Consider the following 22,098-nt stretch of genomic DNA (forward strand, 5'->3'; position numbering starts at 1 on the left):
TGAGTAAAAATGTGTTAGTTAGAGCATCCTTTTCACACCTTGGACATTAAGGAGGTCAAGCTGTTTCATTTCACATTATCGATTGCTGGTGTTTGTTGGATTAATTGAATCCCTGGGATTAATGGGAGAAGGGCATTTTTAATGTCACAGCATCATTTGTTTGCATTTACTGGATTAATTGAATCCTTGACCGAAAAATTCTGTCAAGTCATTTGTATGGTAAGGCCACACCAATTTAATTTGTTGGTTCTCGGATTTTTTCAGAAAAAATATGAAGCGACAGGGCGAAAAAAAATAAAAATAAAAACAGGTCTAGGCATCCTATTATAGGCTTAAATGCTACAAAATGAGCCATGAAGTCAACACAAAAGGCTGGGTTAAAATTTAAACATTGAATTTTGAACTTTTAATCAAACCACTGCAATGATAGATGGGAAAACAGTAACAGCTAGGAAGGAAAGGACTTTCCTCAACTGTTGGGGGGCAAAACATGAGCATTTTTCAGTTGATTCAGGACCAGAATCAATTTTTTTTTTTTTGCAAATCAGAAAAAAACAAAGAGGCGAATCCGAGAACCAACAAATTAAATTGGTGTGGCCTAAAGGTTATTAATTACATCAGTAGAAGCCAATATGTCATTTTTGGTCCAAATGTCAAGTTGGTTTTATTTGTCATCATCATGTGAGACTGCTTGCCTGAATTAAGTCCATTCAGCAGTACATGTAGATCATATTTGCTTTTCATGCTTGTAGCATTTTCAGACTCAGTCCTCTATAAACTTAGTAATTTGGACTAAAGAAGTCATGTATTGCAAAAAATTGTTTATGACTCTGAGTAGAGTATGAGCAGTTTTTTGATATGGCTTAGTATACTGATGCTTGCATTGATGCATTTACATGTTGGGTTACAAGAATTTCAAAATATGTTTGCCACAGGTTAATGTTATTTGTTAACTTCATTGTGAGTGAGTGATTGTACTTGTCGTAATTTACACATTTGCTCCTTTTCTATGTCACAAGTATCATCTTTATTCACACTGTGATATTCATATGCTACCTGTAGAGATTTGCAACCAGCACTTATACATGTGAATAACGCCGCCTAGCAGGTAAGGTGAGAATTGCAGGACTAGTAGTAGAGCCAAGAGAGAGAGAGTAGTACAAGTTCAGAATGTTGCCGGTAGTGTTATCAAGGAGGTTAATAGGGAAAAGGGAGTGGGATGGAATTGGTCCCCTTTCAGCGATGTTCAACTAAGGTGTGAAGAAAGCAATTAACAACTAGAAAAATACTAGTACTTGATATTATACTTCAAAAATATTCTCTGAACTAGAGGTCGGAGATCTCATGTCTTCGTCAGAGGTAACGTTATATCGTTCTAGAGAAATGAACATGACTCCTTTACTCTTTTTAATAATTTGCGGTTCGCCGCAGATTTTACAGATGCGTCATCACCCGTGTTAGCCCCCCCCCTTACGTTATTTGATTTGGGACTGTTACTAAAAAAAAAAACTTTCAAGAACTTCTTCTTACTGTATTATGATGAAAGTGTCACGACAGTGTCGCAAAATATAATAAGAGAAGATGTGATAAAGGACAAAATCAGAACAGGATGAATACTGCTGTTTTGTTAATTTATCTTTATGACAAATAGCAGACTTGTTTCTTGTTACACTGCGTTCTTTTATTCAATTTGTGTCCTAACAATAACATTTGTATTCCTACAGTTAGTATATCCCAAATCTAGGCATCTCGTTTTTCGGCCCTTCATGTTTTTATTGCGCTTTTGCATTAGATTTAAGGTCTCCAGTGGACGTCATCCATAGCAATTACTTGGCGTGGCCATAGAAAATAACCTGACACATGTATCCTCCCCCTGCTGAAGTTAATCTGCCTGCCAAAAATCATGGACGTCGAATCATGCCTGCCAGATAGAGTTATATCGCTAAATCCGCAGTCGCCCACAATGCGGCGAGACAATTTCATAGTCTTTCTGACGAAGACAATAAGGAATTTTTTTTTTAGATGCCAGGCTCTCAAAATGTTATGTCCCCATCCCTTGCCTACCAAGCCCCTACTGAAATCAAAACGATACGAACAACAAAAATGCATGAATAGAAAGATAAAGCCCTGTGCTATCCAGGAAAAATTTATTGTTTATTGGGAAAAAATTACATAATCAGGCACAATTACATAATCAGGCACAACAACAACTGCAATATTAGTCACATCTGTTAGGTGGTGCCACGATACCATTACTTTTACTTTCAAGTTTCAGGGAGATGTGGCATGTGTCCAGTATGATGGAAAAGTACACTTGGAAACACTTCTATATATCCTGCAATAATATAACCCTGGCATCAATGTTGTAACTACATGTATTTTGTTACCTCCATGAAAAATGGAGGTATTGTTTTTTGGCATGTCTGTGTGTGTGTCTGTCTGTCTGTGTGTCACATTAAAAACAATACTTACTTACTTACTTATCCTCTTCGTCCCCTGTGAGACATAAGGCCATGACTTTCTTCCTCCATCTGGGTCTGTCCTGCGCCATACAATAATACAATAAAACAATACATGGAGGTAATAAGATATGCCACATATTAAGTAAAGTTGATGATCATTTAGTAGCATTTTGCATTGAGTACAGGGTGTTGTTTATCTAGACATGGAAGAAAGGAAGACTGAAGATAGGGTAGGATTTTTGTCTGAGTGCATTGTGCCAAATGAGGGGTTTAGGTTGGGGTTTACCTGGCAATAGACATGTACAGTGTACATGTGTTTGAGATTTTTATATCTTATTGATTTGTTATTTGCAGTATTATTGATTACAATTGTAGATGCTTGTAGTTAGTTATATTGATTAGTAACAGTGGGGGTACAAAGATAACATCATAGAGTGACCATTATAGTTAATGATTTATGGTATATATAATGAGACAGGGGAATGTTGGCTCTCTGTAAGGGCCATGACCTACTTTGTTTTGCATAATTAATCCACAAAGCTGACATGGACGTGCTAAGGTTTACAAACAAACAGCTTAGAATTCTTGCAAAACAGGATTATCCTGTTGTTGTAGAAATATTGTGATTTTGAAAGAAGCTTTCTGTAAACATTTTGGGTAACCTTTACATTTGATTAGGGATAGCATCATGTTCATTGATAAATCATTGGGCAGTCTAGAAAATTTTCTATGCTCAGGGCTCAAACTTCTCTCTTTTTTGTTGTTTGTTTCTTGCAACATAGAAAGTTGCCAGATACTTAAGTTGTCATTCAGAAAAACTTTTTGCCGTACCCAAGACATTGTTGCAACACTAGTAATAGTACGCTTTTGACTACATTAGTTTCTTCTACAGCTAGCCTGAATTTTTGTACTTTTCAAAATTGCAGGTTGCCTACAAATTTACTTGTAATCTGGATTTTTTTGCAATTTTTAAGGTTGCAGGTGGTTGTTTATGGATGGGATGGGTATTTCAAGCCTTAAAGTACTTGTCTTTGTGGTAATCTTCCCACTGTTGTACAGCCTTAGAATCCAAAAATGAAATTTACCTGTTATCAATTTCTAATTACCAAGGGTGAGTCAGTTAATTGCCTGAGCCAGTCTTCCTATTTGCCTGAGGGTATAATACTAGGGAAACAAACTAACCTCCCTCCTCTCCCCAGTCTACCCTGAGGATTATCTAAATCCTTACCATCCCCTTGATTAATACGCACCAGGGAACAAAGACCAGCTCTTCCCACCTTGGATAGTTTTTACTTCCTGTCTGCTGATCTGGGCTATTTGTGACTATATTCACTTCCACGTTGAATTTTCTTTTGAGATTTGTTAAAAGTCATTTCTGGTTGGAGATTCATCATATCTGGCTCATATCTGCATTTGAAATAATTACACAAAGTCCCAGATAAACATTTTAATGTTAACATCCATATAGCTAAACAATGAATATATGCATAGAAAAATTCTTCTTATATGCATATAGAAAAGTCTTTCTTATAATTATATGCATAGAAAAATTTCTCATTCATCTCATTCATCTCATCTCATTCAAGATGGGAAAGAATGACCACATTGCTGTTTTGATAGAAGAATGGTCAGTTGTTTCATGATTCAGCTTTAATCTTTACTTCAAAGTCCTAAATGTATTCTGTATAGTCGGTATAACCTTCCCTCAGCTTAACACACCTTCTCCTAATGATATGATATGACAACAATTGGGACACAAACTATTGGGACAAATCCACCAACGATTAGTATCAACTTTTGGTATTCAAACTCTTAGTTTTACACAGAATCATTTTTGTTTGAAAGTTCCAATGAATTTCTGCATTGTCATAAAACTAACTGTAATCACTTCTAAATCCTTAATGATGCCATTGTAAACTGAGCTTACAATGTTTTCTTTAGTGTTGATATATAGCCCTTTTCCAGTATCTGTGACACTGAACTATGACCCATGGAAGTCAGATATTTGATTAAAACAACAAAGGCTTAGACAGACCGATTTTTCAAGTTGTCAGTAAAAACTAAGCATGTTATTTAGAAGGGTTTCTGTTACTGTAAATTTAGGTTAAGGGTATACTGATAAGAACCTTCACTGTTTAGCAATATTCCATTTGTCTGCTTCGTGAGCTGCATGTACCACCCATCCAAGGAAAGGTGCAGCCATCTGTAGACTGCTTTTGCAGATCACAAACATCAACAAAATGTTGAATTGATTTTACTACTTACCTGTCATAAAGATAAACTTATGAATTGGAAAATGGAAAATGCAGAAATGTCAAAAAAGAAAGTTTGATCATTTTTAAAGATTTATGAATGTATAATATATGATTGTTATCTTTTTTATAAGAGTCAACCTGATTTGGATTTTAGTTGTTGGCTTATCCAGCTGCATGGATTTGTGCCTCAGATTATATAGCTGCACTTTTTAAAATCAAGCACACATTGCCTGACTTCTTCAGTGTAAGTAAATATCTCCTTTTGTGTTGGCCATGTACCAAAATAACCTCTGGTGTATTTTGTCCATGCTACCCATTCTGTTGGGCTTGTGGATGCGTTCTAAATAGGTCAGCAATCCTGCCCAGGTTGACTGGTGCTCTGGCCTTGACAATTGAGGTTCGTCACATATCGGATATCTATGCTGGGGCACCGATGGGATTTTCACTCCAGTATTCATGGCAGATTACAATGTTCCACTGGATTTCCCAATAATTATCTATTGTGCATAAACAAGATTTCTTTGTGGTAAAGTAGGTTGTGATCCAAAGAAGGCAGGTGCAAGTAATTTACAAACAAATGAAGCACCTCCCACCTGCCTGTTCCCATGATGCCATGGTGTAGGTTACTAAAGGTCACCAGGCATGCAGGGAGAGATGTCCTAGTTTAGACACACACCCTGGCCGAAGTGGGACGTTCTAGTTTCTGCTGGTAAAAAGGTGTTGACTGTCAGCTGTAGTGAGTTCCTGTGTGTAGAGTCCCATGGAGACATATCTTGGTGTCAGACAGAGTAATCCTGCAGTGTGACAGCTTGGGCTATATTTTTACGGGACTTCAAGAGCTGCGGCTGGTGTTCAATGAAGTCTCAAGGACATATGTGGTTGCAGGAGCCTGATCAACTTGATCCTTCCTCAGCCATGTATCCACAGTCCCACCACATGTGTTCTTGTTGCTTAAAAAGGTGGGTGTGAAAACCTTTATTTTTGTTCCTGTCTTACCCTTTATGCCCCTACAAAGCTGAATGTTTGGTTGATTGTGACGTATTTGTCATAACGTTTGGTGCGAGAATTCTGGAGATGTCTGAAATGTGGGTTAAAGATTAATACTATGATTTGCATTTTTTTTTGTTTTTTTTTTGCTTCTTTATTTGTATTCATTAATGAATTGTAAGATGTCGAGTAGCATCAATACCACAGGTAGGTATGATGTTACTGGTGATGATTGTTTGGTAGGAACCCTTAAAGTAGGCCATTGGCCTTCTATAACCTCCCCAAACATGCCCTTTCAGGGGGAAGAATATAATCCCGGGGGTTGTTAATGATGTTTTCTTTCCGATGGGGAAGTGTTTTTTTTTTGACAATGACTGATAGTTGTGAATGCGTCCATACATCAGACCGGATACTTTTGTTGGCAAAATAGCAAAACATTGTGGTAGACATTCTGTGTATTTGTGAAGTGTTAACTGAAGTGGAGATTTGTGTATCCAGCCAACCAAGAGGGCCTCTACCTAATATATTATTTGTATTTCTAGGTTAAGGGCCATTTTTAATAGGATTAGTGCACATTCTTTTATTGCATTAGTGCCATTTAGTGGCCTCCCATGAAATAAATGTGGCCTGTCAACAGTAATGTCTCTTTTAGTTTGTTTGGGGTTAGAAAATCTTCATGAAAGATGAAGGCAAATCTGCATCTGATGCTATATTGAAAAGCAAAGTACAATTATATCTGAAACCAAAATATGGATTTGTACTAAATTGCAGGCTGTTTGAACTTTATTTGAGGTTAGAACTAAGCAAATGATAAACGCGCCATGTTTTACTTTAGAATTCACTGGCTAATGTGAAGAATACCATATCTTGATTGGAAGTGGAAAGGAGGAAAAGAGAAATAAAAAGGAGGAAGGGAAATGGCAGATTTGTTGTATCCTTTATTATGTTCTGGACTTCATTGGTCAAATATGATAAAACAACATGAAGTACTTAATGAGTAAAATCATTTACTATTATTAATAAAAAGTCCATGACCAAATTTAAAAAAAAGGTTTTGTTGCTGAACAAAGACCAATCCGGAAAGGTATCCTGCCAATAATTCATTATGTTAACACTAAAAAGGAAAGTCCTATAAAAACCATATCTCTGTACATATTCTGATATTCCAGGTAATATACACCTGGGTGTCCTTTTAACTTTTGATTTGTTTCAAAGCTAGTATTAGTCAGAATGTCATGAGTACTAGCCAGAGTCAGATGTTTTTCAGTTTTTGCTGTCAATCACAGACGTTCCCTTTATATCATCTGTAGACTCTTCATGGTGTGGTTCCTCAGTTTGTTGCTTCACTTTAATTGTTAGTTTGGAAAAAAGCAATGCCCAGAACTATTTTGACAAGATCCTCCTTTTTCATTACTGACATTTTTGCTGAAGCACATTTTCATGTAATTAATTTGCTGGTGCATATTGCTTATAATGGTTGTTTTGAATTCTAGTCACCTGCTGTTTACTTCTTATCAAACCTTTCCATAACTCAAGGCCCTTAATTACAATTTGATGAGTTTATTGTGCGCTTACATTACCCTGTTGGTGGTGCTATTGGTTGTGAATTGCTATTCAAGTGTGTCATGAATTGTAAGTAGGCTAGCAACCTCAGTGCTGTAGGCAAACATTCTGCCAAAGCTTTCACTAGTGGCTTGAATTAGGAATGTACAGAGATGAAGGAAGGCTGGAGTGTTGATAGCAGAAGCTGACATTCTGTTTGAGCTTTGATTGCTTGCATGAGAGCTTGGGGCCACATGTACAATCAACAGACTACAGAAGATACAACTACATGCACACCCGTGTAATCAACTGCAGAATAGGCTGGGACTTTTAGTGGGTTAACAAGGAGAACCGGTTTACCAGTCTGCATGGTGTGATCAAAGGTATTCTGAGGTTGAGCAACATCTACTCTGAAGGATGTTCACCCTTTGTGAGCATGATCACAGGCTTGACTGAGTATTTTCTATTAGGATTACAAAGGATGTTATGCCTTTATGAACATGATTCTAACATCCCCCACAGTAACTGGCCTTGATGGGAGTGGTATTATTTCAGCACCATGGACAGATCCAGTTGTGGCTTAGTCCAACTGAAAGCAAAATGGAATTTTTTTTTCACACGACAAAAGATGTTATAAATTTGCCATTGAAATGTCTTCCACCAGCCATATGTTAGGCTGCCAATTGATAAGCAAACTTAAAGTTTGGTGAGATACTATAGAATTGGTTTCCCTAGTGGAAAAGGATCAGGTACGATGCAGCTCATTTTCTTGCCTGTATCAATGCTTTTTAATTATGACACATTAGGTAGAAAATATATCTGATTCTCAGCTGGCAGGAATGAAAGCTTCCTGGGCAGGAATTGTTATATCTTTTGTTGAGTCCCTTGGCACATGTATCCATGCTGCATGTAATGTAATTACCTGTAACTCCTGCTGGGTCCAGGCTGGTAAGAGCTGAACCTCAGGGAGCCAGGGCTTATCTACTGTATCTGTACAGCTGCCCTTCAGCGTAACACACCAGCTTCACAGGCACACAGCATCTTAACACTTAACACTCCCAGGGTAGACGGCCATGCCAACCACAGTGTGCTTCTCCTAGTTCAGCATGAATGAATCAAGGATTTTAGGCATGTTTTATAACTGATTAGATGTCCCTAAGTGCCTAAAACATTCATGTCACAGACTAGAGGATACACACCACAGGCTTATTCCAATGTGCAACTTGTCAAACATGTTTAGTTCTTACCAAACAGCCATGGACAAGTATGCAAAATGGCTCCTGTTACAGGTAGATTAACCAACTATACAAATATTTCAGCAATTTTTCTGGTCTGCTAAGTTCTCCCTGTAATTCAGTATATTGGAAACCTAGTGATAAGGAATACAGTAAAATGTAGAATGTTGGCAGTGGTTTTATGTTTGTAGTTTTTGCTATAAACTCTCTACCACAAAGTCATCATAGTGAAAAGAATACAGATTTGTTTCTAGTACACTCTGTGTGCCACAGTGCAAATGCCTCTTTTTACCCACACTGGTAAGTTATGTTCCTTGAAGTTGGCATGTGAATTGATATATGGTAGGTTGGTACTGGTTTGGCAGCCAGTACATGTTCTCACCAGACAAATAGTCAGGGTTAGATGTGGATTGAGCAGATCAAATAGTACGATCTTCCAACAGAGGATGCCCTCCCTCTCCCTTTGTTGTTTGACTGATTGATGACTATGAAACAGGAAGGATGACTTGGTCTGTATGTTACAGTAGATGACAACAGTCTTGATGTTATTTGTTGACTGATGTAGTGATTATTTATCATACATCATTCGACAACTTCAAATGTGTCCACTTCAATATGAAAGCACATGGATTCTTTATTATCAAGCAGAAAAACATTATTGTGGCAGCTTTGTTGGAGTACCAATTTGGACATGAAATATTGTTTTTAATAACCCATTAGATTAGGGTCTATTGGCTCTTTGTCTTGATTTAGAGGCCATCATCTATGAGGAATCATCTGTTCCATCTTAGGAAATTCAGGTCACTGATCCATCAGGCTATACTTTTGACATTCTATGTGTGGCTTTTAGTAGAAAACAGTCCGTGATGTATTTCCCTGTGATCTCTTTCTGGAAATGATTATGCTTTCTGCAGTGACAAGCAACCATTTCCGGGGAGTGTGGGTTTTGTAATTCTGTGAAGCTACTTAGTGTGGCTGGTGAATGGAACACTAATCGATCAGCAGAAACCACCGCCCTAAGTCAAACCTTCTTCCCAGACCATTCAGTATTCCATGTAGCGCCATGTATGCTTCAGGCTACAAGACATTATCTGTAAAAAGTACATTACTGTTAGGAGCTATGAGGTATGAGAAACTCAGCAGCATGTCATCCACAACAATTATCAAATAGAAGCTAAGTGCTTTCCTTCCTCAGTAAATATTGAACAAGGAGCGTCATGCTAGTACTGGTAATATGATTTGCATGCATTTCACCTAAAACATCCCCAAGCAAAAGTGAGAAAAGTTTGGGTATACTAATTATATGACAACCTATTTTTTCTTTTATAGGAGATTAATACCATTGCTATTTACAAAATCTGATAATTTTTTTAGCTATTTTATTATTGTTACCAACAAAGGTAGACATGACTGACATGGAGAGTTATGCACAGTGTTGATGTAGACTTGGGTTTACTTTAATTTGATGTCTTGTAGATACAGTTTTCTTTGTGAAGATCTGAATCTGTGTGCACAAAATTGGATGTATTTTGTTCTGTTCTTCCATTACACTGATTGGTAACTTTCTGTTTGCTGTAGGGCAGAGAAGTCGCGCTTCGCAGCGAAGGCCCGGCGTGACCAGGAGGGGGAGGAGATCCAGGCGCTGGCCCAGCAGCTGCCGTTCCACAAGGAGACCATCCAGCACCTGGACAAGGCCTCTGTCCTCAGGCTGGCCACCAGCTACCTGCGGGTGAAGCAGCATACACGAGAAGGTAAGCCTTAGAGTAGTCTCAATATTAGAGGGAGGTGACTGGACTTACTGTAAAAAGTGTTGAAGTGATAAAAGTTTTTTTCATTGGCTGAGTTTCATTGTGAATCACTTTTGTTTAGTCTCAGTGATACAGGTGTACAATTTTTAAGGTGGCCGAGGTAAATCATTTTGTTTCTGCTATCTTTTGTAACTGCAGGACAGAAACAGTTTATGGAGGAATTGGGAGGCTATCGTGACAATGATCCAGCCTATCAGAGTAAGATTTTCATTGGTTATTCATATACCTTATAATTTAGAACACATTGTAAATAGTAATAACTGAGCCGAGGTGAACCGAGGTGGTCCGATCGAGCTAACAACAGACACTTACAATATTCACGATTCCAAAAGTGTGAACAGAATTCAGCTGTTGTGGGACAAAGAAGTATAAAAGATTAGCTACAATACACATTAAGCCTAAAATAAGTTGTTTTTCACGAGATGAATGAATCTTTATTCAACTTGCAGACTTACAATTTCCTGAATTGTGTTGAATTTACGTATAAAGTATAAAATAAAATATTAAGTATGAAAAGCATTAACAATTATTTACATGAAAATACGTTTATCATAAAATGTTCTGGAATCATTTGTACTGGTCGAAATTGATGCATTCATATACATATAAAATGACTACATAAATACATTGCGACAGTTTAACAGGTCCTTGTTGCTCACAGATGCTATTGCCACCCTGGAGGACATCCAAGAAGGTGACCTCATGTTGGAGGTAAGGCACAGGTTAACTCTACCTTCCCACAGTATTAGGTGTCACCTGTTTCCCCAACTCCTGATGAGTACATTCAGTCCAGATTAGGTCTGTAAATTTATATTGTATGTATGTGACTGTAAGGTGCTCCTCCTCACCATTCAACATTTCTGGTTGCCTCAGCTAGTAGCAGGTGTCATGATGTATTCTTCCTCCAACTGGGCCAGAGCAGGATTGATTTTTTCATTACCACTTAAATGCAGACTTCAGCAAAATGCCACGTCAGAAGTGGGAGCAATGAGTAGGCCCATGAAATAACTCATTTTGTTGTAACCCTCCCAACTCCGGCCTTTGATTAGACGTTATAATGCCCATTATCATTGCATCCTGCCATTAAGATGGGTTTTTACACTGAAGTACATTTAGCAGTAGACTTACGAAATGCACTTCATGGTAAGTGAAATCTTATATAAGATTCAGTAGTTAACCCTATAAAAGTTGCAGTATTTTATATTGCACCAGTAAAGCTTCATCCATAAATACAACAGTCAAAATTGTCTAATTTTAACTATAAAAGATTCACATTGTACCCAGCAGTGTCATGTATTAGTTTGTACTGATATCTCCCTTGAGGTGGCCCCTCAGAAATACAATCTTTTCAGAAATACCCATTACAAGACATGTTTCTCCTTGAGGTCTCTTCTGAGAAATACCTACTTGTGGTACTCTCCTCAAAAATGACCTTTTCAAACATACCCATCTGCAGTTACATATACATGTGTATCAAATTTGACCTTTCCAAAAAGTGAAAACTCTGTTTTTGCCAGTGTGTACTGGATATCAAAGAAAATGTGTACAATGTACTTGATGACAAGTGTCTTCTTCTGTTGGTTGTTAACTGCAGGCAACTGAATTTTGTGTAAATGTGGCATTTACCAGAGTTGCAGTGTCAGCAAAGCATTGACTGAAAATTGCTACATTTTTGTAACCATATTGGTCAGCTTTTACATCCTTGTATTAAGTTGCACCATTTTTCAGCTTGTATCATTTTGGCTATTATGGACAACAAACCATTTTTTAAAGATTGTTTTATACAGTCATACTCATAGATTCAAAACTTTTGAAATTTTTAAGGGCATCTAATTGTGGCATTTCTGTAGATTTCACTCTGATTATACACGTAAAAGTAAAGCTGAAGGAGTAATGTAAAGTTGCATTTAAAATGGGTTACTTGAAAGAATGGAGTCAATGTTTCAACACCAAATTGTTCTCAGTGTGTGGCAGCCATAATGTGAAGGTTATTCTAGAGGCCGAGCAGGACCACTAGTACTGGGTAACCTAGCCGTTTCACCATTGCCTTGGGGCCAGCAACTTGGGACGTTCTTGTGTAGGTGTTAACATACACAATGTATTAATTTGTACAGAAAACTGAAGTAAGTAATTTGTTAACTGGTATACTTGTTTCCCGTCTTTAGGATAAGCATTGGTTTTCCAGCTTTGAATTGGTATAGCTGTCCTAATATAAAATGTCTCCATCCACCACTCATTAGTAGTACATGTGTCAGACGTGTAGACTTGTGATGCTGAATAGTAATAGAAAATACATCATGCCATTAGGGGAGGAACGATGACTTCAATTCAGTATGAGTACGGATTCAGCTTGAATGTGATGGTTTAATGGAAATATTGTCAACTCCATGTTCCAACATGTAGGTCAAGGCTAGCCTAAATAGGACAAGCATTGACTGTTAATAAAGGTCAGCCTCACGGGCCTGGTCTGCTTCAATTTGTATTTGTCCATTGGGGATGGTGAAAGAGGTGGAAAATATCCTTTTTTGGTGTTCTACTCAGACAAGGGAACATGGGAACATTATGCTTAGGTACTGCCAGTGAATATTGATGCGTGAGAGTATGATGCATACCTTTAAGGTTACACAGAAGCTTTAGGAATTTCAGGGATTAGCTGAGATGTCAGCAACTAATGTTTATTGTGTACATTTCTAAGAGGTAAAGGTAACTAATTATGAAATGTACTTATAAAGGGCATAATTTGACATTATGAAAGGTTGTTGCAGACTCCGCAATAATGAGCTTTTGCAATAGATTTGTGTGTTGTGGCCAAAGGCATTTGTTAGCCATATAACAGTATGATTAAGTACATCTAAATTTCTTTCTAATCACAAGGACCTTAATTACCAAAATCCTATCCAGGCCAGTCATGTCAGGTGCTTCTTATGCCATGAACTGTGCAATTAGCCATTGGCAAAAATATCTGGGGCCCCTCCTTGTATTTTAACTGTTGACCCACACGTAAAATTGCGTGCAAAAAAATTAATTATACTTTATAGTGACTTCAAATTTGGTTCTTTATATCAAATAGTTATGCCCCGAATCATGATTCAATGCCCCTTTACATTTCCAGTGAGGCTCACAACTTTTTGATTTACCCTCTCACGTACCTAGACATGTGACGTGACCTCATACATCTTACAGCAATGCAGATTCCTCTGACTTATTCTCCAATCCAGAGATCAGATGTTTGAATACTTCCAGTAAGGACAATATACATAAAACATTCAGGTTCTCTCATGCATACATTCTTTTATCCTTGCCACTCGTAAAATTAACCTGTCAAATCTGTATACCTTAAGTGGGTGGAACAGTTTATCGTACAGTCAGGTGAACAGCTCAGCGAGCATGAACCATCTTCCAGTTTAACCTGTTTGGATCTCATATTAGATTTCAAAATGTTAAATACCCATCCCAGTGTAAAGAGCCATTTGTAAGGGAAAGTATAGACTGAGGTACTTCTTCGGTCTTTTCCTTGGGCTTTTCCACAGTTCAGCTGAGGTACTAGCTAAGTCAAAATAAACATGTGGAAGCTCATGCAAGTACAACATGTCAGTAGATAGATGAGCCAGGGGCTGGGTCAAGGTAAAAGTTCTGCAGGTCTTGATCCACAGCTAAACATGACCAAGTATGCCATTACAGAAATTGAGAGGCTGATCAGTTATTCATGCCAGTCATCTACCAGCTGTCCAGAATGTTGATGTAGGCTTGAACCCAAGGGTTAAATGTAAATAGTGGTTAAGGATATTAACGTGACTGTCGTGGTCACTGCAGAAGAAATCAAAGACAAATGAAAAAGTTATGATTGAAAATATCTTTGAGAACCATTTGGCTGTCACCCACGTACAGGCCGCCCAGCAGACTTCTTCAGATGTCATATGGTTAGTGACATATCAAAGGGATGGTATTTCCCTCGTCAGATGTTTGGCTGATCAAAACCCCATCATAAACAGGTTGAAAGTGTTTTAGCTGTCTGCAAAATGTGGAACATGTTTTCAAGGAAATGGACAAATATGCAATTTTATGCACATTTTGTAACTTTGATTTAAGTGACTTTTCATGGATATATAGTAGTCAGGAAGAGCTGACTGTATTAACAGGTTGTCCCGTATGCCTGATGACTGTGTAACTGCTACAATCAGAACTACTGTATAGCTCAATAAAGATTTACCTTCCTATGAACAACATCAGTGACTCATGTAACAACCTAACTTATAAAAAACCCAAGGGCCTAGGCCTCTTTGATGACTTTCAGCCAAGTGAGACACTGATCATTCATGCATGCAGCAAAACATCCTATACCTACAGAGGCCATTTGAGCAGATCTAAGTGTGGGGTTAAGACAGGTTACTGGCAGTTGTATCTCTATGGCCATGCCAATTTCATTTGTTGGCTCTCATTTGAAGTCTGTCCCAATCCTCCCTTGAAAGCCTACAATTACAGCATGACTTGATATTAGGTCAAGAGATACAGCAAGCCACCTGTATAGTTACATGATATAGAAGAGCCAAAGTGTCTTAATCATTATGCATGTTGGTTCATGTAAATGCACAATAATGGTGCCTGAAAATTTAATGTAGGGGAGGGAGAACTGTGAAGTAGAAAGGAATGTAGAGGTAGCCACAGTTTTTGCCACAATGTCATAAGAGAGAGACCACACAGTTACGTGTAGGTATTCAAACTTCCAGTGGATAGAGACACCACAGTTCTTTTTGGACACATGTTTCAGATGATGAATGAGATACGTGTATGCATGAGAATGCCTGTGGATATTTTTTTTCTTTAGACTTAGCTTGCTCTAGTCTTTTATTTGTGAATGACAAACAGTTTTGGAGATCTAACTTAAAGTTTGTATCCTCCACCTCTTCGGAGGATGATAGATGATGATGAGTCTTTGTGTGGATGTGTGGCTTCTTTAGTGGACTTTCAACAACTTGGTTTTGCCCTGGTAAATAGTAACCATAGCAAAACTTCTGTGAAAACAATACTAGTATATAATTGTCAAGTTATAAGCGCAAAAATTGGATCAGTAATGCTAGCTGTATGTACATGTGAATTTAAACTTTCTAATGAATGAAAGTGTGACACTGTATATTCATTTCGTGTTATATATATTACAAAAGCCCCATTTCCTTTACAGGCTTAATTCATTCAATCATAATTTTTTACCTAGTTGCATCATATTTTTCCTGAAAAAAATCTGAGAACCAACAACTAAAATTGGTTTGGCTTAATGGAAGGCATTATGGAAAATGCCACAGAAATAGTAATTGGTGTGGAAGTGCTTGAAATGGTAAGCACCACTGATCAACTGTGGCAAGTGCCACTCAGATATGGATGGAAGAACATTATGGGTCAGTTACTGTGCCTTATTGCCCTCTTGTTTCAAACTGATTGCAGTATTATGCATTAATTGCTGGAACGCTTTTGCCCTAGTATCAAAACCATTTTTCTACCATCTGTCTTGCCTTGCTTACTATAAACACATCCACAGACTTGCTGACTTGGTATGTTGCAGAAAACTGTTGGTTTGGCATTGAAAATGAATCTGCAAACCATTGTTGTACACACACCTTAAACAGGTCCTGTAGGCTGTAATAAGCTACATGCCAGCACAGTATTTCTTAACTAATTTTACATCACAGAAGAGGAAGCTCTGGCAGTATTTCTGTCTCCTGATGCCAATGACCTGGAGTTACCTCTGGGCTCATTGATCCGCACCAAGATAATAGCTTTTTCTGTTTTTTTCCAGGACGCTCTGCTATACATTTGTCCTCCTGTTCAACACAGAATTTGTTCCAAAAGACTACTTCAAACTGATTGCCCGTCATCACCAGATCTTAATTTTCTTACTCAGATATTTTTCTTTTTAGTTCCCTTTTTTTATGATCTCTGATGCTTTTCTTCTCTGTACAGTTTCTTCTTTCTTTTTCAGACACACAAAGTTTGATAAACCAGCTATGTACCATACCATCAATTTTAAGCACTATAAAACCTGCAGAAAATCAAATGTGTAGCCTAAGTAAGATAGAACAGATTTTAAATCATACCGATTTCTGGTACTGCTGCTACTCTATCCTTATCCAAAATGTTGATAAATATTCCCTGACAAATAGGTCTGGCATAAGTGCTGATGGCAAAGATGTATTTCTACTTTGTGTTTTATTGCTCCTTTGTCATCTTTCAAGTCAATAAATGCAGCAGTAAAACTTATGATTATAGTGACCTAGTCTATAGTCATAGCTTGGGGGTTTCAGTAATCATTATAAACCCTTGTCAGTATGATAACTGTTGGGGAGTATCCAGAGGTTATGAAAATACCAGGATGTCAAAGATTGATTGCATCCTTCTGGTTGCAAAGCCACTGGCATTGATCATGTCCCAGAGAGTAGGCCGTGTTGTTGCTATCTCCCCTGATGCACTCCCATTGAATCTTTTATCATCCCTGCTGCAGGGCAGCTCGTTCCACTTGGGTTGATAAGTAGGACACTGCCGTACTTGGTAATGAAGCCTATTTCTGGATGCAGGCAGCAGTTATTTGCATGCCGGTTCTGCTGCCCAGGAGAATCAATCTTGGTGTTGGCAAGGCTTCAATATCATCAGATTCTGTGTGACCAACGCTGCTGGTACTCATTTACTTGGAACCCATCAAAATTGTTCGCAGCTTTGATGTCATGGTTATAGTTGTAATTAATGACCAATGCTTGTGGCAAAATGTAGTTCAAGTTGCATATGTGTGGCTATAATGATGAAAACAGGTCAACATCCATTGTGATGTTGTGTTGGTTTCTAGTGTTCAGAAGTCATTCCCACATACGTTAGTGCCATTGTGTAAGACAAAGATAGTACATAACAGATGTTATCCTGTCACATAGCTGGCTAGTGTTATCTGTTTCTGGAGACATACAGTTGACTACTGAGGGTGAAGGATAACACCCCTGTGTGCAAGAGCCTTATCTAGAAAAGATGTAGAAATTGAAGGATGGGTAAAGCATTTTCAATGACTGTATTTTTCTATGTATTACGTAAAAGTATCCTCCTTTGTAATTCTTGTGTTAACCTTGATTGTTGATAAACTCAGGTACAGAGATTTTTCAAGAACAAAATCATTTTGATAAAAGATCTCAGGTTTTTACCAGACTTCAACTTCAAGTCAAGATCCTGTCCTGATCAATACTTGCATGGAGGGTAGAATTGATTTTTTTGTCATCTTTTCCTTAGAGGAAGACTGCAATAAAGAGAACATTGTTGTGGGCAGGTGCATTACTTAGTTTCCCCCAGGAAGATTAGATCCTCCAAAATTCAATAATTATATAATATTATTGAATGATCATATGAATGGTCATATTAGGGTTTATTTAAATCACAGGTAAGGGAACAAGAAACAAAGAATCATGAGTATTTTCTTAAATGTAGATTTCACAACATGTATGAAAAGTTTGGACATGCAATTCAAGTATTTCTACTGGAGGATGTTGCATGTAGAGTCCTTTTTAAGTTGGCAGATGTACTGCATGTGACCTATGTATAACTCCTTGATCTGCTTGATCACAGGCGCTGAACTCCTTCCTGATCTTCATCACACGGAAGGGCCACATCATGTACGTGTCTGAGAACGTCACAAGCCATCTGGGACTCAATCAGGTATGGAAATATTTTAGTCTTTTTTCTGGATGAAAATTATATGGAATATTGGGAATATTGTTAATGCCTTAAGTGCCTTCCAAAACCTAGGAGTAAATTTGTCTCAAAGCGAACATGAAAGGTTTGTCATGCACAGATTTCACAGTGGGAAGCTGATATTAATTTCCTGTTTTCTGTGAACCATAGGCTCCAGCCTTTCCCTCACTGACATCTGCTTCCTCACTTTCCAAGGTTATGACATCATGATGTGGGAGGACTAATTACAGTAAAGCTACCACTGGTATTATTAGATCTGAAGGCCTGGTATCATAGCAACACCCATGTCAGAGGGAACCAGCAATTCAAAAAAATAATGAGAGAATCCTGTGTAATTAAATTTTCTCAGGAGTCAGGGATGACAGAGAAATTCTATTTATAAAGAAACTTTTTATTTTCTTGAGCGGATATTAAAATATGTTTCTACCCAAAGGCTAGGAGTATGAATTATACTATGTTGGCTGAAGATATCACTCAGTTTACCTGACTATAAAAACATGACCCATAAAGTCTGTCAATTTTTTTTAGCAGTTACAAACCATACCTTGTGACTTTCCAGGCACACATGATAGGAGAAAACATTCTGCAGTTCCTCCACCCACGTGACCACAAAACCATCATGGAACAGATGGTTTACAACCCTGAAGACAAGACAACGATCGGGGCTCCTGTCCCCGACCTTACCCACTCAGACCTGCTGGCCATGGATGTAGATGTGGACAGTGACAGCATGAGTGAATGTGAGTATCCTTCCAGCTGAAAAATTACCATTCACCATCTTAAGTCAGTTTTTCTTTAAGGGATATTTTGTTTTGTACAGATGACAGTGATGGCTGTTTACATGTGGCTATCATTTCCTTTTCTCTGCAGTTGATGCTCTGAAAGAGTCGGGCCAGTCCATCACACAAGATCGTTCCTTCATTGTGCGGATGAAATCCTGTCTGCCCAAAAGGCCTGGAAGCAAAGCTCGGTCCTTTGATTACATGGTAAGTCTTGGTATAACTTTGAAAGGTGAAACAAAAAAATGAAACTTGAATAGGTACTTTGCGACTTTCTTAAGTCCAAAAAGGATGAACTAAGTGACTTCAAACAGTCTTGTCATCTCATGAAGTGATTTAATCACCTTTTAAATGGAAAAGCACCTTTTGTGGTTACTATATCTAGCAACAGGGATCTGAGAGTAAAATCACATAGTATTACTATATCATCAGTCATGTAGTTGAATCATGAAGGTGTCTTCCTGCCAGGTTGTACAGTGGTCAGGGCGGCTGAAGCTGCGGCAGGTGGGGAACAAGTACCAGGTGGAGGGGATGACCTGCCTGTGTAAGCCCCTGCTGCCTCTGGGCATCGTGGAGATCAGGATTGAAGGAAATATGTTCATGAGCCGCCACAGCCTGGACATGAGGTTCACCTACTGTGACACCAGGTCAGTCATGCAACATGTTCGTACTGGGACATCTACAGTTTCTGTTTTTGTATGACTAGTGCTGTCAGTCTAGTATAGGGAGTTGGATATGATGTAGTTTGCAAGAGCCAAACCCACACACACTCAATGATCAGCAATGTCACACTCACCCTTTTATTTGTTTCCAGGATCATGACTCTTGTTGGCTATGACCCTGAAGAGGTGGTAGGGAAGACAGCATACCAGTTCCACAACCCTTTAGACGCACACAAAGTCAGCAACTGTCACCAACATTGTAAGTATCTGTATCCAGTATAGCCAGTATAACCACCCTTCGGCGTAACACAGCGGATTGTCATGATTTTTGGTATGTAGTTAGCTGAAGTGATGCTTGACATAATCGGATGACAATTACTGTAAGTCTCTTTAGATTCGCGGGGCCTAAAGTTCGCGGTTTCGGGAAAATGGACAATCCGCGGTATTTTTAGATTCGCGATTTCTCCTTGGCCGTTCCAAGAAGAACTTGTAAAGTGAATGTTTAAAATAATAAAAGTTCGTGTTCCGACATTTATCTCCAAAAATGCGGCGCAAAAATTTGTTTCGTGCACCGCGCGAGACTGCCGGTGGTAAAGCTCTATCAATCTGACGCGCTTGTAAACAATTTTCGTTGTTCGGAAATAAGCGCTAAAACGCTATTTTCCACGACTACACATCGATAATCTAGTGAAGAAATGCATAATCGTAAGAATCTTTCGGGAAAATATATATTCCTAAGCAAATTTATGCCGTTGTCGGCGAGATTTTGAACCCGGAAGTATGCAAAGGTCGCATTCGGTTTTGTAGGCCCACGGTAGCGTTTCTATCCAGCAAAACAAGAAGAAGAAAAAACGCCCGCATAGCAGGGCGCAAAAGAGAATCAACTAACATTTTCCAGATACCAGCAGTTCTATTTTTCATCAAAATATTTGTAGATTTGCCCGATGTGCCCACAATTTTCAAGCGCCCGTGCGCGCATGGCCGGCGTTCTGCACGCAAAGATTTTTGTCCGGCGGTGCACGTTTGACACGGCCAGTGCCGCAGTATCGCGATTCGGTGTCTCATAATATCATTTTTGATATCAGTATAACTAAAGATTTTGGCACTCAGCATACGTACATTTGCTAAGAATAGAATTGATTTGCAGTGATTTGTGGATCGCGTGTGTTGTTTCAGCGTTTCGCTTAATACCGTCGTGAATCGGCCCTAGCTCGTGAATGCATGTGGGGAGGGGGGCACACTTACGCAAAACATATTCGCGGGGAAATAGATTCGCGGTACAAAGGTCCCCGCGAATTCCGCGAATCTAAATATACCGCGGAAATTTGTAGACTTACAGTATGCAGATCAGGAGCTAGTTTGCATAATTAATGAGGAAATTCTATAAATCTGCTTCCTTCGATAATAGGACTATGAAACACCTGTGGCATGTAATTGAGAACGAGAAAAACATCTGAGGATATAGATTATGTAAATGAGGACCTAATTTGCTTAATTAATGGTAAATTGTTATAATTTCATACCGGTAGTTGTAATTGCTGGGAATTTCATACTTTCCGCATTTGGAAGTTAAGTGAAGGTGAACATCAATGAAGATAATTTATTCACATTATAACCTCATTTGCATAATTTATGAGGAAGTGCTAGAATAGCCTATTTTGTTAACATAAGGCTGTCATTGAGTGGAGAATATGATCAACTGATGTAATCCATGCAATTGATGCTCTTATTTGCGAAATCAATCATTATGATTAAAATTGTATAATTCATCAACCGGAAGGGTTAACATCATTTGGCGAAGGTATGAGGTTGTGGAACTCTTGTTCCAAATGTACTTGTTAACAGACTTAAAATTTATTGGAAACCCACCCTACTTTTAAAATTTACATCCTTGCCTTTTCATAGAAATGGATGTCACAAGTCTTTCAGATTATGTTTTGTATTCCATTTTATTTGCAATATCTAGTACTTAACTTGTCTTCATCACAAAAACCTTTTTAGGATCAAACTAAAGATAGAATTGTGCTGTACACATCTACTGGTAGAATAGAAAACGTTGAGGTTGTGGTGCATTCCACCAAGCATAATTATACATTGTTGCGTGAAGATAATGTCTGTTGTTGTTTGTAGCAAGTAAGTTTAGTTTACTAGAATGTCTCTCCATTTTTCATTAGGACTCTGAGGCGATCAAAATAGATCCCTTTAAATGTCACAGCCTCTTCCTGTGTTAACATGAGTGGAAACTGAAGGTGGTGATTGAATTAGTGCCAGGAGGTAGGCTGGTAATCTGGGTATGTAGGAGTGGTGGAGACAGCATCATTACTTCAGTATATGGGCATACCACACATTTTTCAGGGATAGTTAGCATGCTAAGTACGTTCCACATCCTGGTCTGTACCCACAGTATGAGAACATAAGAACCTTGACCTAGATTTGAGGGAGTTACTTGGGGTCATGCGCTGTGCAGCCTGAATTGTGGGTGACAAGAGGCTGGGTGAACCAGGGTCTGTCACCTCAGATGACCGGTAACCTAAGTACTTAGCAACACCCACATGTAGGCCTATTGACATTACCCATTTGTAAGTAAGTGGCCCACCACTGGCTCCTGCACAACAGTGGGGATCAAGTTGCTTGCTGTCATAGCAGTGA

The 22,098-nt window shown here is 38.5% G+C and overlaps 1 protein-coding gene across 2 annotated transcripts in view; it reads left to right on the forward strand.

Moving 5' to 3' along the window:
* The window catches only part of LOC109471081 (circadian locomoter output cycles protein kaput-like), a 45,229-nt gene that overhangs the window by 15,584 nt on the left and 7,547 nt on the right, over positions 1-22,098 (forward strand). Inside the window, exons 1-9 of one of the 2 annotated variants that reach the window (XM_019770276.1) lie at positions 5,436-5,676; positions 10,060-10,232; positions 10,428-10,487; positions 10,951-11,000; positions 17,883-17,972; positions 18,568-18,748; positions 18,879-18,994; positions 19,256-19,434; positions 19,602-19,708. In XM_019770276.1, the coding sequence (XP_019625835.1) occupies positions 5,573-5,676; positions 10,060-10,232; positions 10,428-10,487; positions 10,951-11,000; positions 17,883-17,972; positions 18,568-18,748; positions 18,879-18,994; positions 19,256-19,434; positions 19,602-19,708 (1,060 nt within the window). In that variant the 5' untranslated portion in view covers positions 5,436-5,572. Of the gene's footprint in view, positions 1-5,435; positions 5,677-10,059; positions 10,233-10,427; positions 10,488-10,950; positions 11,001-17,882; positions 17,973-18,567; positions 18,749-18,878; positions 18,995-19,255; positions 19,435-19,601; positions 19,709-22,098 lie in introns of those variants that run through there. The other variant, XM_019770277.1, reaches the window with a different exon arrangement.

Source organism: Branchiostoma belcheri, unplaced genomic scaffold (assembly GCF_001625305.1).
Source record: "Branchiostoma belcheri isolate BF01 breed outbred unplaced genomic scaffold, Haploidv18h27 scaffold24, whole genome shotgun sequence".
NCBI lineage: Eukaryota > Metazoa > Chordata > Leptocardii > Amphioxiformes > Branchiostomatidae > Branchiostoma > Branchiostoma belcheri.